At 33.6% G+C, this 23,452-nt stretch overlaps 1 protein-coding gene across 1 annotated transcript in view; it reads left to right on the forward strand.

Moving 5' to 3' along the window:
- ntn1a (netrin 1a) overlaps positions 1-23,452 on the forward strand; it is a 121,275-nt gene that overhangs the window by 57,929 nt on the left and 39,894 nt on the right. Inside the window, exon 2 of the mRNA XM_056459830.1 lies at positions 16,845-17,033. Within this exon, the coding sequence (XP_056315805.1) occupies positions 16,845-17,033 (189 nt within the window). The remainder of the gene's footprint in view (positions 1-16,844; positions 17,034-23,452) is intronic.

Raw genomic sequence — 23,452 nt, forward strand, 5'->3', positions numbered from 1 at the left:
ATGGCCTCCACAGTCACCAGATCTCAATTCAATAAAGGGATATGTTGGAGCGGGAGATTGGCATCATGGATGTGCAGCCGACAAATCTGCAACAACTGCGTGATGCTATCATGTCAGTATGGGCCAAAATGTTTTCAGTACCTTGTTGAATGCATGCCACAAATGATTAAGGCAGTTCAGAAGGCAAAAGGGGTTCAACCCTGTACTAGTAAGGTGTACCTAATAAAGTGGCCAGCGAGTGTGTAATTGTAATAAAAAGAAAGAAAGAAAGAAAGAAAGAAAGAAAGAAAGAAAGAAAGAAAGAAAGAAAGAAAGAAAGAAAGAAAGAAAGAAAGAAAGAAAGAAAGAAAGAAAGAAAGAAAGAAAGAAAGAAAGAAAAAAAATGTATTAGGATTTTTTTTTTATTCACTGTAATGACAGATAATTACAGATTCTTCACAGTCTGTCTTCTTTTTAATACAGTAATACAGGTTTGGAACAACATCATTTAAGTAATGACAGAATCCTTTTCTTTTTTAAAGATTGACTGGCACTGTCAGAGGAAATATATGGCATGTAGTTTGCAAGCTTCTATTTTATTGAATTTATTACTCCCAGTCTCCCGACCAAACCACTGAATATCTTTGGCTGACCACAGAACCGCCATGCTAACGTTCATCATTGTCTCAGTGATGAAGAAAATGCATACATGTTCCTTGGGGAAACTTTTTTTGCCAGTATTGATTTAAGGCTCAGAGCAAAAAGCCTTGAAGTGATGCAATATCCGAAAAACGTGTGTGCAGGCATACACATGCTGTTGTACATTCCAATTACACACACACACACACACACGCACACACACACAGCACGTTTGTTTTATTATCTCAGTGAGGACATTTTATAGACTTGCTTTGTTTTTATATCAGCTTAAAGTGATAGTTTACTCAAAAATGGAAATTTCATCATCATTTACTCACACTTTTTTTTGTTTTTTGTTTGTTTGTTTGTTGATATGTACACAAAAGAAGGTTTGGAATGTTGAAATCCAGTAACCACTGACTTCCGTAAAACAAGAGGAATAAAACTTAATATGGAAGTCAGAGGTTACAATTTTCCAACATTCTTCAAAATATCTTCATCTGTGTGAACATATATATCAAGTCAATGGTGACTAAATGATGTCACAAGTTTCCTTTTATTGGGTGGACTGTCCCTTTAATGGTTTTGTCCATGAACTCGTCCCCTCTAACCATATCCATCACAGAAACGTGCAAAACATCAATAAAAAAAGAAAAGAAAACTCTAGAAACAAATAAAAAACATGTTCTGGATTATTGAATAGCCTTTGTGTCCTCAATAGTACAGGGTTGTCATGATATTTGTCTTTATAAGTGAAGACATTTGGCCCTTGTAAGTATAAACTGTAGATAAATCAATATACACACACAATTTTATGTTTTATGGGGACTTTCCATAGACATAATAATTTTTATACTATGTAGACTGTGTGTTCTGTCCTCTTACCTCAACTCTACCCTTAAACACAGAAAACATTCAGCAGTTTTACATTTTCATAATTACAAACAGGATTATAAAAAAGATGTCCCCATAAGGTCAAAAATGAAGTAGTGAATACCAGGACCACACACACATACAAGCACCCCAGCACACTCCCCATGTTTAACTTCTCTGAAATACGACCAAACCAAAACAAGGCCGATGTGGTGATATCCAATATTTTCTCATTAAGTCTTACAGAGCTCAGAGGCTAATCGCATTACTTTAAAGGGCACACAAAGATTAAAACTAAACTAGGTATAGATGGCTCTTCTTCCATGTTTGTTTAAAAGCCCAGTCAGGATTGGCACCCCTCGACATAACTCCTTCTCTGATGGGCTGGTGTTAGGTGTTCGGGCTGGTGGTACAAGAAAGATCTCCCTCCCTGAATTCAGCACATGTGGCTGGTGATTTTTGACACCGAAGGTCAGGCCTCACACCTGAGATGGTGTCGGAGCAGACAGACACCGCATGCCTGAGATGTTTCTCTTTTGAAGGATGTATGAGCTGTGAGTGGATTCTTTAACTCAAAGTCACGGCATGCGGGCTTGTTTTTACCCCCATTTGATTTAGCAGACCACCATTTTGGTGATGCTTCACCAAGCATGTTGTTTCATTGATTGAAAAAAGTACAATAGTGTAATCACCCGCTATTCTGCTGGTGTCAAAATTCAGCCTTTTAAAAAGTTTCTGCTCTAGCTTCAAATTATTTTTTTGGTGATAATAGTTCTTTAAGGAACTTTTAACATCCACAGAAATGTTTTATTCCACAAAAGGTACTTTAAAATATAAAAATAATCTTCAGACTATGGATTTAAAGAACTGTAATAATTAAACTAAATATTTCAATGTGTGTTTGTGTCTGCACTCAAAAAATAATTTTTGCTGTTTGTTCAACCCACTTACTTAAAATGAGTTGAAATAACACAATTCTTGAGGTTTTGTGAGGACAACCTTATTGTTTTGTGTTCAATCGACTTAAATTTGTAAAACAAATAAGCTATCTGAATTGATTTGAGTAACAGCATGAAGGAATTGTATGGAACCCCGCATTTGTGTGTGTGTGTGCGTTTACTTATAAAGATATAATTTAATTTTGCATAATGTAGTGTGCCATATACAAATAAAATTTGATAAAATAAAACAGAAATGTAATAAAATTTACAATAAACATAATAAAAGTATTTATTTAAATTTAACATAATATAGTCTGTCATAATAAATTAAATTAAATTAAATTAAATTAAATTAAATTAAATTAAAAACATCAATTTAAATTTAAAACACCAATTGCCTAAATAAAAGCTAATTGAATTGTAAAATAGGTAGTAGATTACTACCATTTTTTTGTATTGAGTGTTTGGATGGGAAGTGGCAATCTAAACTTAAAAAATAATAAAATAAGTCTTTGATTCATCTTGTACAACAACAACATTCTAAATCTTTTAAAATCAAATTGTAGCTTGCCATGAGAAATTGACGGGACAGTTTTTGGTAACACAATAGAATAAGATCACGCTGATTTGCAATAAGATTCCATTGCTGTACTGTATTTCTACATTTACATTTACATTTACATTTAGTCATTTAGCAGACGCTTTTATCCAAAGCGACTTACAAATGAGGACAAGGAAGCAATTTACACAACTATAAGAGCAGCAGTGAACAAGCGCTATAGACAAGTTTCAGGCGTGTAAAAGTCTAAGAAGCAAAACATTAGTAGAAATTTTTTTTTTTTTTTTTTTTTTTTTTTTTTTTTTTTTTTATAGAGAGAGAGAGAGGGAGAGAGAGAGAAAGAGGGCTCAGTTAGTGGTATAGCCAGAGAGGCAATTGCAGATTAGGAGGAAAAGTGGAGACTAAACAGTTGCGTTTTTAGTCGTTTCTTGAAGACAGCAAGTGACTCTGCTGTTCTGATGTAGTTAGGGAGTTCATTCCACCAACTGGGCAGATTGAATGTGAGAGTTCGGGAAAGTGATTTCTTCCCTCTTTGGGATGGAACAACGAGGCGACGTTCATTCACAGAACGCAAGTTTCTGGAGGGCACATATATCTGCAGAAGTGAGAGCAGATACGAAGGAGCACAGCTAGAGGTCACTTTGTAAGCAAACATCAGAGCTTTGAATTTGATGCGGGCAGCAACTGGAAGCCAGTGCAAACGGGTGAGTAGCGGAGTGACATGTGCTCTTTTGGGTTCATCAAAGACCACTCGTGCTGCTGCGTTCTGAAGCAGCTGAAGAGGTTTGATAGAACTAGCTGGTAGCCCGGCTAGCAGAGAGTTGCAATAGTCCAGTTTGGAGAGGACAAGAGCTTGAACAATGAGTTGAGCTGTATGTTCAGATAGGAAGGGTCGGACCTTTCTGATGTTGTAGAGTGCGAATCTGCAAGATCGGGCAGTTTTAGAAATGTGGTCAGAGAAGTTCAGTTGGTCATCAATCGTAACTCCAAGGCTTTTTACCATTTTGGATGCAGTGATGGTTGCTCCATCCATCTGGATTGAAAAGTTATGGTGAAGAGTCGGGTTGGCAGAAACTTCAAGCATTTCCGTTTTCATGAGGTTAAGCTGGAGATGATGATCTTTCATCCAGAGTGAAATGTCTGACAGGCAGGCTGTAATGCGAGCTGGAACCGAGGGATCATCAGGGTGAAAAGAGAGGTATAGCTGGGTGTCATCAGCATAGCAGTGGTAGGAAAAACCATGTTTCTGGATGACTGTTCCTAAAGATGCCGTGTAGATAGAGAAGAGAAGTGGTCCAAGCACAGAGCCCTGAGGTACCCCAGTGTATAGATGCTGTAGGTTGGACACCTCTCCCCTCCACGACACCCTGAATGATCTGTCCGAGAGGTAGGAACTGAACCATTGAATAACAGTGCCTGTGACGCCCAGTGACTCAAGCGTAGATAGCAGGATCTGGTGGTTTACAGTGTCAAAAGCAGCCGATAAATCCAGCAAGATGAGGACAGATGATTTCGAGTCTGCTTTAGCCAGTCTGAGGTCCTCCACGACCGAGAGCAGGGCAGTCTCAGTTGAGTGGCCTTTCTTAAAGCCAGATTGCTTGTTGTCCATGAGGTTGTTTTGAGTAAGAAAGTCTAGGACTTGATTGAACACTACTTTCTCCAAAATCTTGGCCATGAATGGAAGCAGGGATACCGGTCGGTAGTTTTCAAGTAGCGTTTGATCCAGGTTGGGTTTCTTTAGCAGAGGGGTTACCCTAGCCTGCTTAAATGAAGTAGGGAATAGACCAGAGTCAAGAGATGTGTTAATTATGTGAGTCAGTGTTGGTATGACTGCAGGAGAAATGGCTTGCAGGAGATGAGAGGGAATGGGATCTAGTGGACAGGTGGTTGCATGGCTTGATAGCATGAGATTGGACACCTCAGACTCAGAGAGCTGGGAGAAAGAGGTGAGTGTGTGTGGTGTTGGTGGTGTATCTTGCGTGTTTGTTGTAGGTGCAGCAAATTGAGCACTGATTTTCGCAGTTTTGGTGCAAAAGAATGTAGCAAAGTCATCAGTAGTGAGTGTGGAGGATGCGGGTGGAGGAGGAGGGTGAAGGAGCTCTCTAGCTATTGTTTTACTAACATGAACAAATAATGAACAATACATTTATTACATAATTCATTCATGTCATCTGTTCTTGTTAAATCACAGTGCATTAACTACACTACTTTGGATTTTTATAATGCATTAGTAAATGTTGACATTAGCTGTGATTAATAAATACTGTAAAAGTAATGTTCATTCTTACACTGTAAAACCCAATAAGTTAAGGTAACTCAGGAATCCAATTGCAACAAACCATTTAAGTTCAAAAACTAATCCAAACGAGTACTGTGAAATTAATCAATTTTGAGTAAAAGTAGCAATTTGAGCACAGTAAAAGCCAATAAATAAAGAGAAGCTGAGTACTGTAAAACCCAATAAGTTAACTCAAACTGTTTAAGCAAACCGATTGCAACAAACAATTTGTGTTAAAAATTTTTATCTATATGAGTACTGTGAACTTGCTCCATTTAAGTTAAAGTAATGAGATATTTAATTAACTCATTACCTTCAACACTGAATTCAAAACTCTACAAATGAGTAGAACTAACTTTCAGCAAATTTTGAGGTAACTACACTCATTTCATTTGATAAAGTTGACTGTTGGGTTTTACAGTGTAGTTCCTGTTAATAAACACTTTACTAAAAAATTAATAAAAATGATTATATTACTAATGGAAATGTATTGTAATTTTGACCATTTTCTTTAAAGTCTTTTTTTTTTTATTTGGGGGGGAGGGGGGGGGGGGACCAAAAAGGTGTCGCTTTAAAAACTATATTTTAAAACTTCTGTTTTTAAATTGAAATCTTTATTGCTATTATGAACTGAAAATGATTGAAATCAGATCTGTTTCACCCTTTGCTCAAATTGTTGAAACAACAGCTGTAATCTCTGAATTATGTGTTAAGGGGTGACGTCTTTTAATCTTCCCTCTGTCTGACAGGCTCGGTGAAAAAAGACCAATAGTGTTGAGTGCTGGACTGATATCCCTGATAACTGAGGAGAATTACCAATGGCTGCTAGTCTGACACTGTTTATACAGCACGCTTTTACAAAGAGCGAAAGAAAGCGAGTATTAATCTCCTCGTTTATTGGTGTGTTCAGTCTTTTCAGGAAGAAAAGGGAAGATAGCCCAAATCACTGCTGATAAATTGTGTGAGTTTAACATGTAATAAGGTCAGTTTAACAAAAAATATCATACTAAATACACTCGCACCTCATAAACGGAGGGAGGTTTTGCTTATTTTTTGTCACAAATTCCAGAAACAGCATGGAGAGAGAGAGAGAGAGAGAGAGAGAGAGAGAGAGAGAGAGAGAGAAAAAAAAACATTAATCTGCACCAACTAATTCAAGCAGTAAGAGAGTGTTTGAGGAAATCCTCCTGTTTGTGGAGGAGAGAAATGAGTGTTGGCTAGCATAGAGAAGCCTGCCGGCTCTTTAAATAGTAATGTGTAAGGCAGAATGTATAATGAGGAGTCATGAATGCAAAATAAACTGTTGCAGGGAAATTAACACCTCAAAAAGGTCCCGTGTATTCCAAACAAGTAAATAAATAGGCTTCAGCTATTAGTTTTGAAATAATGAATTGTGTGAGAAAAAAAAAAAAGACCACAAAGTTGCAAAAACGACATTGTATTAGAAAGTACACCATACTGTTAGTGGTTTTGAATTATACAAAATGTATTAAACTGATTTTATGTGAGTAGTATTAAATAAAAGTCTGCTTTATTGATACTGTACTAGGCAATAGACGATAACTGTTTTCAAGGTATACTGCAGTTTGGAAAAGTCAAGGTTTTAAAACCACCAACATTTTCTGCTATACCGTTCCTAAGGTATGTGTAAGATTTTTTTATTTATGTTTATATTTATATTTATATTTATTTATTTTTTTCTTCTTTTTTTAGGAAAACAGTATCTCAAGCAGAAAAGATATCCAAATATGTTGTTTTAAATTGTAAGGAAATCTGTGTTTTTGAAACAAATGAAGACAGCAGAGGTCAATGAAAGATTCATTTAAATTATTCAGCCTGACATATTTACTGCTCCAAAATATGTTAAATGTTTCTCAAAATAAAATACTTTGTGTGTAAAGGGGAAAAAATAACAACTTTTTAGACATTTTAAAAGAATATATTTTAGAGCAGTAATCACAATACCATTATCATCTCATCAGAATCTTATGAATCTCATCAAAATCATGTCTATACTGTACAAATATACATGCAAAAATATATATATTTTAATTTAGTTGAAATAATGTTCCATCTTCGTTTGGACAATATACAATATATTTAATCAAAATATATTTAACAAGTACTTATTAAAATATGATAAAATACATGAATGAATAAATAAATAAATAACCAATCATAATAAATTAAACTGTTAAAATGTTTTTGATAACAAGCATGAGTACTGTAAAATATAGTTTAAAAGATGGTGGCAAAAGTATAAAGATTTTAAAATAACATTTAATTTGCATTTTGGGGCTAACTTAAATATAGTTGAAATCTGATTAAATTATTAAAATAAGTCGAAGACCAATTTTTGAAAGTTACTTCAGCTTATTTTAATAAGTTAATCGGATTTCAACTACGTTTTTAAGTTATACAAAGTTTAACTTAATATTTTTTGTCTGTTTGTTTGATGGTGAGATTAATAGAAAAGTTCATTTAATTAAATTTAATTCAAAAGCGTTATTAGCCCCCCTAATTTATTAGCCCCCTGTTTAATTTCTGTTTAATGGAAAGAAGATTTTTTAACACATTTCTAAACGTAATGTAGGCAAGTTATAATGATGGTTTGTTCTGTAAACTATCAATAAAATATATAGCTTAAAGGGGCTAATAATTTTGACCTTAAAATGTTTATTTAAAAAATTAAAAACTGCTTTTATTCTAGCCAAAATAAAACAAATAAGACTTTCACCAGAAGAAAAAATATTATCAGACATACTGTGAAACTTTCCGTGCTCTGCTAAACAGCATTTGTGAAATATTTTAAAAAGAAGACTCAAAGGGGGGCTAATAATTCTGACTTAAACTGTATAATATATATATATATATATATATATATATATATATATATATATATATATATATGGATATGCATGTGTGTGTGTGTGTGTGTTTAGATGCAAAAACCTCTATGTGCAATTTTCATCTAATTTTCATCTATTTTAACATGACATAACTGAACATAAACGTTAAAGGCAAAGAAAAATGCTCATTGTAGAAGAAAATTCTAAATGGCACTTAGAGGTTTTTGCATCTTAACTTTTTATATATTTCTTAATAATTTTTGGCTTTATTTTAAATTAGCTCACAGACAAAAACAAATGCACAAATGAATAGTTATCAATAATTTGAATAAGAATAATTTTGATGTTTTATAAATACTTATACAAACTTATTTGATGTTTGTTAACTAAATTTAAAAGTAAAATAAAAGTTGCTATAGCTAATAACATCAAGCAGCACATCAAAACAAACCTCTAATATCCTCTACTAAGAAAGTTCTTAAGGCATCAAATAAACTAATTAGCCTCTCTGGAAAGCTATCACCTAACACTCTTCCCTCACGGCTGTCCGTGTTTATCAGCCTCTCAGCAAGTTAAGCCAAACTTGAGAGGGGAAAGAGACAAAACGCATCTGGTTTGGCTTTCTTCTCCACCCAGCCCAATCAGAAAAGTCGTCTCAGCCTCTTATCTCTGCCTGGGGTTTATCGCTTAAGTGGATGTGTAGCTACAAGTGAGAAGAGCTTGTTTTGTCGGCTTTGCTGATGAGGGTTTTCCAGTATTTTCATTCTGTTGCCATTTCATTCTGTTGTTAGGAAGTACCACCATAGGGTTGACCCACTTCCAAAGGCTTCTGTAACCTTATTTTATTTTATTTTTTTATCACGTAAAGCAACATTTACATGATGTTCACATTTCAAGAAAGATGACATGGCTAGATTACTGAGTCTGAAAGCACTTCAAACGCATAGAGGCCGAGCGAGGTGTGAGAACGGGTGTCAAAGGGGCAGATGAATAAAATAAGGGCAAATTTAAAGAAGAAGAAGGGAAACGAAATGTGTGAGGGGATGACGTGACATACTGCCGCTTTGTATTTGCTTCCGTTGAAATGCAGCCACCCTGAATCCTGTGAAAGAGCAGGTGTGAGTAGAATGTTTGCTGGAGGGAAACCTGTATGTCAAGCTATTTATACCAAGCAAATAAATGAGCACCAAATATTGGATTTAAAATATGTTTGCATGTCATTTCCATTTTTCGCAAACTTTAAAATTATTTAATTTTGTAGTTTACACAAATTTGATAATGGTTTCACTTTTGTAAACTTGCATTTTGAAACCCATTAACAGATTTGCATTCGCAAGCTTTCAAAATGCTGTGCTACGAAAAATGAAAGACTAAAATGAGTAAATGAATAAGCATCAGTTATTGGATTTAAAGGGCAGCTATTTTAACCCCTTTTCAAGATTCAATATAAAATGTTTTTTTCTCCAGGATGTGTTTGTAAAGTTTCAGCTCAAAATACACATCAGTTTATTTATTATACCTTTCTGAAATTGAGATATTTGAGCTGTTATGGCATTGTAGCTGTTTTTGTTGCCTGTGTCTTTAAAGCTGGTTCTCCCCGCCCACCATTCCCACGTGCATGTCAGAGCCATAGGCTTCACTTAGATAAACAGCACAGTGACAGACAAGAATGAAGCAGATCTTACTTACTACAGTAAGAACCTCATTAATGGTTATTTGTTGTGTAGTTAATTCAAGCCTTTCTGCAGCGATGAGTCACACACACACACACACGCACGCACGCACGCACACACACACACACACACACACACACACGCACGTTTAGCTTGCACTGGCAAGTGTGACAGGATACACGTTAATATCTACTGCTATATGGACATCTGTTATGTTAATGTACAAAATAAACCACAAAGTCCACGAACCAGGATTGAAGTGTCTTATTTTATAATTATACTGTCACTGTGCAGCTGTGGTGATGAATTACGTAGCGATTTTACTGTCTTCTTTACAAAAATGCACTGTTTTAAAAACTTTTAAACTTGTAAAACTCATTCTTGATCACATTTGATGATGATTGATGATCACAGAAAGCTAAAATCTTTTAATAATATTTTTAATTATATTTAAATCACTTGTAACAAGAGGGACGCTGGACAACAGAGTTGAGGATCCATGTGCAGTTTACTAAACAGAGAATGATCAGGTAGGCAATGGTCAAACGGGTACAAACAGTATCATAGGGGTAATCCAGTAGTCAGAGGCGAGAGGTCGATACAGGCGGCAAACAACATAAATGATAAAACAAGGCAAGGATCAAATTCAAAAATACTTAGACAAAGAAATGTTTTGTGATGTTACAGACTAAAATACAACAAGACTCAGCAATGAGTGTGTTTGTGAGATGTAAATATATAGTCTATGTAATTTATGATTAGTTTCCGGCTGTGTACAGTTGAAGTCAGAAATATTAAACCCCCTGAATTATTAGCCCCCCTGTTTATTTTTTTTTCCCAATTTCTGTTTAACAGAGAGAAGATTTTTTTTCAACACATTTCTAAACATAATAGTTTTAATAACTCATTTCTAATAACTGATTTATTTTATCTTTGCCATGATGATGGTAAATAATATTTTACTAGATATTTTCAAGTGTATCAAGACACTATAGCTTAAAGTGACATAACTAGGTTAATTAGGTTAACTAGGCAGGTTAGGGTAATTAGAAAAGTTATTGAATAAAGATGGTTTGTTCTGTTGACTATCGAAAAAATATATAGCTTAAAGATGCTAATAAAATTGACCTTAAAATGGTTTTTAAAAAATTAAAAACTGCTTTTATTCCAGCCGAAATAAAACAAATAAGACTTTCACCAGAAGAAAAAATATTATCAGACATACTGTGAAAATGTCCTTGCTCTTTTAAACGTAATTTGGAAAATATATATATATAAAACGAAAAAAAAATTTAAATAAAAGAGGGTTTAACGATTCTGATTTCAACTGTATGTGCAATCAGGGAGTGAACTGGAACTGGTGTGTGTGTGAGGTACTTGATGGGATTTGAAGTCTTTGATGACAGGTAATTCTCCATTGATCTGCAACAGCTAGATAGCTGGTGATTGTAATACTACTTTTATTATTTCTTTGTCTGCAAGTTTTTTAAATACTTGAATCTAAATCACTATGAATCTCAAATTGTAGACTTTGAAAGTGTTATAGTATTAAAGCATTATATTTATCAAAGCACAGAATGTTTCAAAATAATATTGTATTTCAAACTTACTGTATTGTCATTATTTTTTACTGATTTCATTATTTCCTAAGCAAGTGTAGTTGTCTTGATAAATGTAACATTATGAAGTTCAAAAATAGAATGGCTCTGTAAAATACTTTTATAAACAAAACATATATAAAAACAGTATTTAAGGGAAGGAAAAATTAAGTAACTGTAATTATTTAAAAATTAAAGGTAATCTCTAACTTTTTTTGTATTTTTTTGTATTTTCATTACAGTAACTTTATTAACTAGTATCTAATTCTACCTTTTTTATTATAATTTTTTTTTTGCTTATACAAAATATTTTGTGATTTTATATAATTAGTTGGTGTGGAGTTCTCTGTGGAGTTTGCATATTATCCCCATGTTCGAGTGGGTTTTCTCTGGGTTATCCGGTTTCCCCCACAATATAAAAAGACATATGCTATAGGTGATCTGAACAAACTAATTTGCCTGTAGTGTATGAGTGTGCATGTTAATGAGTGTATGGTTGTTTCCCAGTACTGGGTTGTGGCTGGAAGGGCATCCGCTGCGTAAAACATATGCTGGAATAGTTGGCTGTTCATTCCGCTGTGGTGGCCCCTGATAAATAAGGAACTAAGTCGAAGGAAAATGAATGAATGAATGAATGAATGAATGAATGATAATAGCCACTTTATGTTTGTTTTCATTGAGAGGCAATCACCCTGAATCCTGCATGACTGTGATAGATCAGGTGTGAAGAGAACATTTGCTTTGTGTGTTCACGTGGACAGGGTCATATCACAACAACCACAATCTCGCTCAAGAGGAAACTAAAAGAGGTAGAATGCATTGGAAAAGCTGCCTTGTGTATGTTGAGGCTTTTGTTTATTTGTTTTATCATTGTGGTCAAGGGAAAGAGTGAGCTAGCTCAAACTATTTGTTTAAAAATAGTTCTTAAGTTGTTTTTGAATTCACTTAAATAGGTAAAAATGATTAAGCTAACTTAATCGATTTGTGTTGGGACAACATGAAGGAGTTTATTTAATTTTATAATTTATATTATAATAAAATAATAATTTAATTAAACAAATAATGATAAAAACTACCAGTAAATTATAAATAAATCTAATAATTGCTTAATTTACTCTGTTTGTAGGATGCATTGACTTCTGACTTTAGCAACTGCAACAAATTACGATCTAAGACAGTGCATGCTGCCCAATCCATATAAAACATCACTTCTTTTACCACATATTGTTTTAAGTCATGATATGAAGGAAGAAAGAATACAGCTGAAAGGTTTTAGGGTGATGTCATTGCAATAACAGATTTTTCTCATTACTTTGGTAAAACATGCTGTTGTGATTAGTTTTCTTGGTTTAATGTCTGTCCAATAGCAATATAAGGAATTTCTGAGCCTTCAAAAAGTAATAAAATGTGGTACAATTTTGATTTTCAGAGAAAACAACTTGGAGTTTCTGTTTATCAGTAGGTTCGGAAAGTCTGTAGAAATTTAAAGAAGCCAGAGGCCGCATAGTGGATTGCATTTGCCTTGTTAGCAAAAGTGAATAATCCATGGCTGGAGGGTAAGAAGGATCGCTTTCCACTGGGATCCAAACAAGCAGACAGAATTAATACCAACAGTATGCCTGTTTGAAAGCAAACAAGCCGTGCACAGAGTAAGTTTGAAGAGGAGACACTTCTAGGACAGGCCAAATTATCATTCTCTATGTCCTGCAGGCATCTCCAAAATCCTATTTCAGGTTTTAATTTTTAGGGACAAAAAGTGAAAAATCTGTGGAAATGAGGCAAGAGTATTTTAGGAGACATCGAATGGTTTAAAAAAAACTGGTTTTGCTTACTAAATAAAGTGATACAGGATTAAAATCAGTTTGTTCCTTGGAATCACACTCAAAAAAAAAGTTTTTTTTTGCTTGTTCAAACTACTTATTTAAAATGAGCTGAAGGAACACAATTCTTGAGATTTCATTGAGACAACTTAAATTTTTTTGTCAATCCACATAAATTTGTTAAAAGTGTTAAGTTAACTTAATTTATTTGTGTTGGGTCAACATGAATGATTTATGTGGAATCCTGCATTTTTAACAGTGCAGACGTAAAAATCAAGAGAAAAAATAAAAACCATCTGTACTTAGACTACCTAATTACTGTATGCACTTAAAAACAGAAGACAATGCTGTTAAAATTCATACAAATTCATGTAAACCACTAAAATGCTGTATAACCTTGTCAGGTGACCGCTAGGGTTGGGTCAATAGAGGATGCCATCGTCCATCGCTGATGGCGAATAGACATCATGATGCTGAGCCTCGCAGCAGCAACCCGCTCACGAAAAATACTCACGGCCCTGTTTACACTAATACATCTTAGTTTTAAAATGGCATTTTATAATGAAAACGATCCACGTCCACACTGGCGTTTCACCTAGCATTTCTGAACAGCTATCCATCCACTCTATACTGCTGAAAACGGACCTCATGTGACCACACACACACACACACACTCTGGCATGCGCTTCAGCAGTATATGCACATGTCTGAGCTCCAGGCAGTCAGTATGAGGTGCTTTGAGCACAAAACCCCAGAGACCAGTGCACATCGGACAGTTTATCAAGAATGTACCACTGGATTGCGTCTCACTATAGTTGCTAAACGTGATATTTAATTCATCTTGTCTTTATCTAAGGACTCTTTGGTCTTTTGAATCTATCAGGTAATGTGTAACAGCATCAGTACACTGCTTCAATCTTTCGCTTTCATGCTTGTACTTAGTAATTTTTGCGAAAACCTCAGATACTGTTAGTTGGTTCCTGTTGGTTGTGCACCTTTTTTACCAACCAAGTATGTCGATGCCATTATAACAGCACAGATCACTCTGTTTATTAATGCCTGAGTCCTATGGAAAAAGGTGATTGACAGGTGGTAATTTGTGTGTAACTTATCTTTATTTATTTATAATTTGATTACTTATGGGTAAAACAAAGACCATGCAGGTCAGGTAGTTGAAACGGTAGGCTACATATAATTAATTTGTTATCAATGAATGAATTATTCTTAATTAATTAGTTTACCACCGCCTACAATGACAATGCCATCGTCCATTGCGATGTTTTACAGTAGACATCGGACGATGCCAAATCGGTCGACATCGCCCAACACTAGTGACCACTGCTCCTTTGTTTGCCAAGTAAGTCTGTAGGCTTGACTGAAAAATGATCACAAGAAAATAACACAAGAAAGTGTTAAGTAATCTGACCACATTTTGCAGAAATTAGAACATTTTAATAATTAAAATGTTATCTGTCTTTATACTCTATATTTATTTTCTTTTCACACTGTATATAAAGAGTTCATTTGCAAAAATAGATCCATTATTAAAGCTTGTCAGTATTTATTTTATTTTATTTTTTTTTTTTCAATTGTACTCCCCAGCGCACAACATAAAAAAACATAAAACATGATTTATGAACATTATGGAATGTGTTATAAATGGGACATAAACTGTTCACCCGTCTTAATTTGGAGAACTATGGTCCCTCACATGGGGATCATCACATTTCCTGATCCCTGGCAAAAACAAAAAGTATTAGACTGTACTCTTACAATAAAATATTAAAGATTACTGTCTATTAAATTACTCCAAAAACTTAAAAGGCTTTTTTATTATTATTTCAGTGATGGTGTTATTGCGTTTGCTTTTGTTATGCCCTCTCATCAAAATGCTTATTTTGTCTTGAAGTCTCCTAGCATCAGAGCAAATAAACACTCTGCTGGAGTTGCTCAGAGAATGTGCATCAGCTTTGCCAAAAGTTGTCTGTGCTCGAACAGCCCAAAGCATTTTGGTAGGAGGGTTGGGATTTATTGTTGAATAATACATGAGGAGGAGCCACACCAATGTCTCACCCAGGCTTAATGAAAGAGAACATGTCTGCACACAAATCAGTCATGAATAAACATCAGACGGTAATTAAACTTGGTGGCTGCAACTTTATTCATTAGTAAATAAGCAGGAGTGCAGCTTCTTGTGCATGGTGGGGATTGGGAATGGAATGGTAATTGGAGGTCTTGTCTGATATCGCTTGGTAAAAGAGCCCTTCTGGTCAGAGAGAAAGCTCAGGAACTGACCTCATTAACAGCAAGTTAATTCTCTTGCACTTCATTTGCAGTTGGTAAAGGCATAGCTGTCAAACGGAGGCTCATATCCCTACTGCATAAAGATTAGAAAAGTTCATTTCATTACTGATTTGGATCTAATGAGTTTTATGTACGATACATTCATGTGGCAGAGCAGTTGTGTTTGGGGGTGCTTTTTATCAGAACTTGTTTTTTATGAATTCAATGTTGTATTTTTGTGCGTCTAATTAATATTCTGGAACTTGACCTGAAAATGTGCTTCATGTGGCGTAGTTTTGAAGAACTGAACATACGCTGTAAAAAAACTGGGTTCCACATTTGTGTTGGGACAACATGAAGGAATTAACTTAACTTATTAGTTTTTACAAATTTAAGTGGATTTAATGTAAAACAGCTGTCCCCCAAAAAACTCAAGAATTGTGACGTTTCAGCTCTTTTTTAATTTGTAGTTTGAACAAACAACAAACTGATGTATTTTGAGTGTACTTATGTAATAAGGACACATTCAATTAGATTTTAAGGAATATCTTACAAAAGAGGTATGGTTTAGGTGATGAACTCCATTTGTCCATTTGTCAAAAGAACTCTTTCTGTTTGACAAAAACCATATCTGATCTCACGAGGAAAGTACTTATTCTATATTGTCAGAAAAGTGGCTAAATTGTTTGTTTTGTATGAAAATGTAGGATTTTTAAAATAAGGTTTGTCCCCAAACCTATCTAAACCTACCCCTCATTGGGACATTTTTACTCAAATGTACAAATTAATATGAATGAGCCACTATATCAAAAAGAGAACTCAAGAAATTGTTATTATTAAATTGTTAGATAATAGTATATTAAAAAAAAAATCTAAATATTAAACATGCAGCAAAAGCTTTATTTACGTAGATATAGAGTCAGATAAAGACTAAAATTTAGATGCAGGTGTTGATATACATATATTATACTTAAGGATAAAATGACAATGAATACTGAAGTAATGACTGCTTTAACAGAAATAAATGTTTTTTAGCTATATATTAAAATAGAACACAGTTATTTTAAAATTGTGATAATATTTCATAATATGAATCTTGCTAAGCATAAGAGACGCTATCAGAAAATAAGGAAGGAACATTAATAACTGATATTTCTTCATACAAGTGCAACCATACAAGTTTTGAAAAACTTGAAACTTTTTTTCATTCGTTTTTCTTTTTTTTTTCTTCCATTTGTATGTGATCCCAATTTGTGTACCTTTTGCAAAATATTATAATTAAATAAAATTTAAACTTGTTGCTGTAGAGATTATTATGTTTAAATGAACCCTTCTTCCCTTTTTTTTCGCAGCCTGCAATTGTAACCTCCATGCGAGGCGATGTCGTTTTAACATGGAGCTCTACAAACTCTCTGGAAGGAAAAGTGGAGGAGTCTGTCTGAACTGCCGCCACAATACAGCAGGTCGCCACTGCCACTACTGCAAAGAGGGCTACTATAGAGACATGTCCAAGCCCATCTCGCACAGAAAGGCCTGCAAAGGTATGAAGGATACTAAATCTGCACACCATGGGCTAAATCAGGGTGACCAGGTTTGGTCTTACGACCGCAAAGTCTGCAACTTACCACTTGACTCTTTACCCAGCTGGGAAAAAATGAAAGAAAAACAAAAACAATAGAAACCATCACAAAAATGTTAATGGTTTCCGTTACAAATATCATGAACAACCATAGAAGTTTGACTTTTGTTGCCTGGAATGGGGACTTTTTTTTACTATGCAAACCATACTATGGTATCTACATTTCAGTTATTTATAGCAAATATAACTTTCTTCTATAAAAAAAACAGTTAATATACAGTTAACAATGTTAAGTATACAGTTAACAATGACTTGTAGGCAAGATAAATGGTGGAATAAAAATATCATACCTAATGTAAAAGAATACACTCTATTTTTCTGATTTGTGTATATAATTTTTGGAAGTGTCAAGGTTAGAAACCTCCACTGTTTAAATTGTGGGTTTAATAATAATAATAATAATAATAATAATAATAATAATAATAATAATAATAATAATAATAATGATGATAATGATAATAATAATAATAATAATAATAATAATAATAATAATAATAATAATAATAATAATAATAATAATAATAATAATAATGATAATAATAATAATAATAATATATGAAGAGTTCAGATGCAAAATCCTCTAAATCCATCAGACCCTTTTTTCTTGTAAAAGAGCATTTTCTATCAGGCTCCTATAATTAGGTTCAGGAGTTTCATTTTATATGTAATGAAAAGGTTATTAGCTAGTAAATTAAAAATCTTTTTTTTCATAAATGTCACTTTAGACAATTCTTTGGTTTTTAACAAAGTAAATTTTCTTTTGCATCAAAACCAGCTAAACCCACGTCTGCTTTTTATGCAAAACACTTTAAATCCGCCATTGGGACAAGACAGTGAAATTAGTTGAAAATCACTAAAGATGCAATTAGAGATTATTTTACCAAACATAAAACATATCACACAAACCACCTAAAGTTAAAAATACATCTGTCAAGTAAGTGGCGGTTCAATCCACTGTGATAAACCAAATATCTGTCAAGACGCTGGGATTTAGATGATTTGAAGCAAATCTATTTGTTGAACATGTACTGCGTGCCTAAAGCGTTCACTCAATGTCATTATCTCATTGTTGGCGAAAGTGGTATTTAGCGCCTTTTGCATCTGAACTCTTCATATATTTATATGAAAAATAAATATGTATATTTATATGTATTTATTTAGCATATTTCCGCAGACTAAAGCAGAAACAATGAGAAGAGAGTCTCGTGATAGTTTGAGATTCGAGAACAAATAGAGCTTTTTGTTAAAAACATATCATCAAAAATTATTTAACCTTCACCTAATTTAGCACAATTAAATAATAACATAGTACAAATAAAATGAAAATCTCTCTCTCTCTCTCTCTCTCTCTCTCTCTCTCTCTCTCTCTCTCTCTCTCTCTCTCTCTCTCTCTATATATATATATATATATATATATATATATATATATATATAGTCAGATAGTCAGAATTATTATTAGCCCCCCTTTGAATTTTATTTTCATTTTTTAATATTTCCCAAATTATGATTAACAGAGCAAGGAAATTTTCACAGTATGTCTGATAATACTTTTTTCTTCTGGAGAAAGTCTTTATTTCGGCTAGAATAAAAGCAGTTTAAAAATTTTTTTTAAACTATTTTAAGGTCAAATTATTAGCCCCTTTAAGCAAAAAAAATTTCAATTGTCTACAAAACAACCCATCATTATACAATAACTTGCCTAAATATCCTAACCTGCCTAGTTAACTTAATTAACCTAGTTAAGCCTTTAAATGTCACTTTAAGCAGTATATAAGTGTCTTGAAAAAGGTCTAGTAAAATACTATTTACTGTCATCATGGCAAAGATAAAAGAAATCAGTTATTAGAGATCAGTTATTAAAACTATTATGTTTAGAAATATGTAAAAAAAAAATCTTCTCTCCGTTAAACAGAAATTGGGGAAAAAATAAACGGGGGGGGGGGGGGGGGGGGGGGGGGGGGCTAATAATTCTGACTTCAATTTGTATATATATATATATATACATACATACAGTGCTCAGCATTAATAAATACACCCTATTTCGAAAATGAATATTTTTATCCATTTCTCACTAAATATAGGTCTTATATTTTGGTGCGTTTGAACAAAACAGAAATTGAAAGATAATACAATTAAATTCAAGCAAAATTTAACAAAAAAAATAACAAACTGCTAAAGTTCAACATTTTTTATATTTTTTGTTTCTCTTGTTTTATTTTCTTGTAAACTATTTTGTTAGATTAGCTCCAGATTTGGCTTTGTTACTGACTAATCTAATGTACATGCACAAATATAATATTACAACAAATATAAAATATTTTAAATGAGAGATAATTATTTAAATGAGAGATTTGTGAGGGGTGTACTCATATATGCTGATAAATGCACTGTGTGTATATATATATATATATATATATATATATATATATATATATATATATATATATATATATATATATATATATATATATATATATATATAAACCCTAAAGTTACTAATTTCGACCTGTATGGTACAAACGTGTACCACCCCAGTCACAGATTTTTAAAGGTGATTTTCTCAGTATTTAGATTTTTATGAACTGTCTGATTCCAGATTTTGTATTCATCTATGGAATTCTTAGTTATACAGCATTCAGTTTGTGTATACATCTCAATTTCAAAATAATTGACACTTGTGATATTTTAATAGTTTCTGCTGTGATTTGGGATATATTCCATTTGGATTTATTGGTTCTAGCCAGAATATTTAGACCCACACAGACCATTAAATCCAAAACAATTTCCATTTGAACCATTAATAGCATTACTAATTAAATGATGGTTTCTATTGTTTTTTAGGAATGCAGAGAACAATAACACTAAGTGATTAGCAAGCTGTTTTGCACACAAAGAAATTCACACAATACCACAAAGGAACCAATTAGACGAGTTGGTGACTATTCTTAATGTGTTACGCCTCAAATGAGGGAGTCAGCAGGTCCAATGGAAGAATCCTCACATTCCTGCACTCCTTCACCCCCATGAGACTCTGTCAGCAAGCAGCCCAAGGACAGGGATGTGGGTGGAGGAGGAGGAAGGTTACATCTTTCTGAGTTATTGGGCTTCATTTGGGGGGATGGTTTGACAGGACAAACCAAACAAACAGAGCAGAGGTGTGAACTGATCCTTGTTACAGGTCAGATGTGTGAGAGGAACTGAGGTTAGGGGGAGGACGGACAGGAAGAGAAGAAACGCAACGTTCCACAGGTGTTCAGTTCACTTTACCTGCGAGCTGTCTCTGAGAAAAGAGAAAAAAAACGATATGGATTTCTTGCCAAACTTTGCCGTGGGGCGGGATGAGAGGTGCAAAAGCTTTGTGCAAACAGGCCCCCGTCACACCTTAGCATCTCTTCATAACAAGGTCCATTCTGCTGCTGTCCGTGACGGCTTAGGATCATTTACTTCCAGATTTAGCTCTGGGTAAAACCTGCTGAAAGTTAAAGTCTCTGTTTGCCCAAACAGATAAATAGATAAATAAATAAAAGCATCTGTCAAACTGACAATGAAGACGGTAGGGAATGTTTATGCATCACGTGAGAATGTTATACTTAAAAAGCTGAAGAGAAGGTGTTTGTTTTCCCGCAATATATACCGGCAGCATGCATGAGGCCTTATTTACAACATCCACACTACAAAGCAATTAACCGTATTCCTGCTGTTATACGGAGGCCGTTGTGATTCGTTTATTTACCTTTAAATTGATTGGAAAAGATAGGAATTAGGACTTTAAACATTTGAATAGATTTTTTTTTATCTTAGACATGTAATGACATTTATTTTTATTTATTTAACTACATTAAACTTTATACACAAACAGCTTAAATTTGAGTTAAGATTTGACTTTTCATTCATTTTCTTTTCAGCTTAGTCCCTTTATTAATCTGGGGTCGCCACAGCAGAACAAACTGCCAACTTATCTAGCATATGTTTTACACAGCAGCTGCAACCCATTACTGGGAAAAATCCAAGCACACATACACTATGAACAATTTAGCTTACCCAATTCACCTATACCATGTGTCTTTGGACTTGTGGGGTAAACCAGACCAAGACGAGACTCGAACCAGTGACCTTCTTGCTGTCAGGCGAATGTGCTACCCACTGCGCCACTGTAACACAAATAACAGTAATAACTAATGACAGTAGCCTACATAATACATTTCTTCATTTTCTTTTTATTTATTTAACTACATTAAACTTTATACACAAACAGCTTAGATTTGATTTTAGATATGACTTTTCATTCATTCATTCATTCATTCATTTTCTTTTCGGCTTAGTCCCTTTATTAATCAGGGTTTGCCATAGTGGAATGAACCGCCAACTTATCCAGCATATGTTTTACGCAACCCAACACTGGGAAACCCCCATACACTCTTGAATTCACACACATACACTATGGCCAATTCAGCTTATTCAATTCACCCATAGCAAATATCTTTGGACTGTGGGGGAAACCGAAGCACCCGGAGGAAACCCACACCAACACGGAGAGAACATGCAGACTCTACACAGAAATGCCAACTGACCTAGCCGTGGCTCGAACCAGCGACCTTTTTGCTGTGAGGCGATCGTGCTACCCACTGTGCCACCATGACACTCACTGCCTAAATATTTCTATAATTTTTAAGATACTAGTATTCGGCTGAAAGCACCATTTAAAAGCTTAACTATGTAGGTTAATAGGCAAAATAGGCTTATTAGGTTAATTAGACAATTTATTAGATAGCAGTGGTTTATTCTGTAGCCAAATGAAAAAAAGTTATAATTTCTGATGGGGTCTAATAAAACAGACCTTAAGTGTTTTTTTTTTGGTTTGTTTGTTTGTTTAATTGTTTTTTTTTTATGTAAAAAGCTCATTTTATTCCATCCAAATGAAAATGAAAAAAAATATATAGGAAAAAATAAATCAATAATTAAAAATTTACTGTGGAAAATATTTGAAAAAGAATAAAAATTAGTAAAAAGTTTTGCCTTTGGTCAAACACAAAAAAAAAGCATTTTACAACAAGAAGCATTTGATGAAATGAAAATACTTTATTTAAGATTACATTGCAGCCCAAAATATCTAATTATTAGTAATTTTATAATTTTACACTTCAGCGTTCGTCTAACCATTCAGTTTTCCTGTTTATCAGCAGGATGTTTCTTATAATTTAAAATACTATAAACATTTGTATGATCACTTATTCTTTTATACATTGCTACAGCATCTATAAGTACACCCCTCATGAATCTATCGTTTAAATTCATATTTGTAATAGGAAGCTGTACACTATTATATTTGTGCATATACATTAGATTAGTCAGTACCGAAGCCAAATCTGGAGCTAGTAAGTAAGTAAGTTACGATAACGGTCCAAAAATTAGTACACCCAAATATATATGTTATAGAAAAATATAAAATACAAATTTTAAAAAAGAGGAAGAATCAAGAGATGCAAAAAAAATGTTAAATTTAGTTGAATTTTTTTAGGTTGTATCAATATTTAGCTTAAATTTAATTGTTTTATGTTTCAATTTCTAAATATGTTTCGTTACTAAAATATTATTTTAATAAATATATATCTTTAATAAATCTGTTTTGTTTAAATGTACCAAAATACATTGCCCATATTCACTGAGAAATGGATACACATATTTATTTTCAAATTGGGGTGTACTCGGTTATGCTGAGCACTGTATCTACACACATAACATTTTACTTTCACTAAAAGTTTCCACCATGAAACATGAAAGCTGATGAATTTTACTCACATTTATAATTTATTTATATAAATCACTTTAGTTCATTTGATTTGATACAGGCAGCAAAATGTGATGTATTGTCTTCAGATTGCAAAATAACACTTTTAAATGAAAAATTTGAACTAATATAAGGACCCCCTTTTCAACAAAAATCAAACCCGTTTAATTCATGTAAAAGTGAATGTGTTGTTTTCTTAAGCTCTCAGACTAAGGATCACATTCCACCTGATGAATATGAAAAAAAGATTAATGAGCATATAATAATATTCTCTGCATGGAAAGGCATTACAAAAATGCATAACCTAACCAACATATCCATTCTACCATACTCCAGACTGACATTTACCCCTCTCTGGGCTCTCGTTTGATTCTCCTGTCGACTTGGAATGCAAACAGACATTCATCATCCGGCTGTGTGTTCCTCTAACCCCCATGCTATGTGTCTTATTGAGGGAAGAAAACTTCTTTTTGTTTTCACTTCCTTTCTTCTATGGACAAGACTTGATTCTTTCAGCATCCCGTTACTGTCAT

The sequence above is a fragment of the Danio aesculapii genome, chromosome 6 (assembly GCF_903798145.1).
Source record: "Danio aesculapii chromosome 6, fDanAes4.1, whole genome shotgun sequence".
In the NCBI taxonomy this organism is placed as follows: Eukaryota; Metazoa; Chordata; class Actinopteri; order Cypriniformes; family Danionidae; genus Danio; species Danio aesculapii.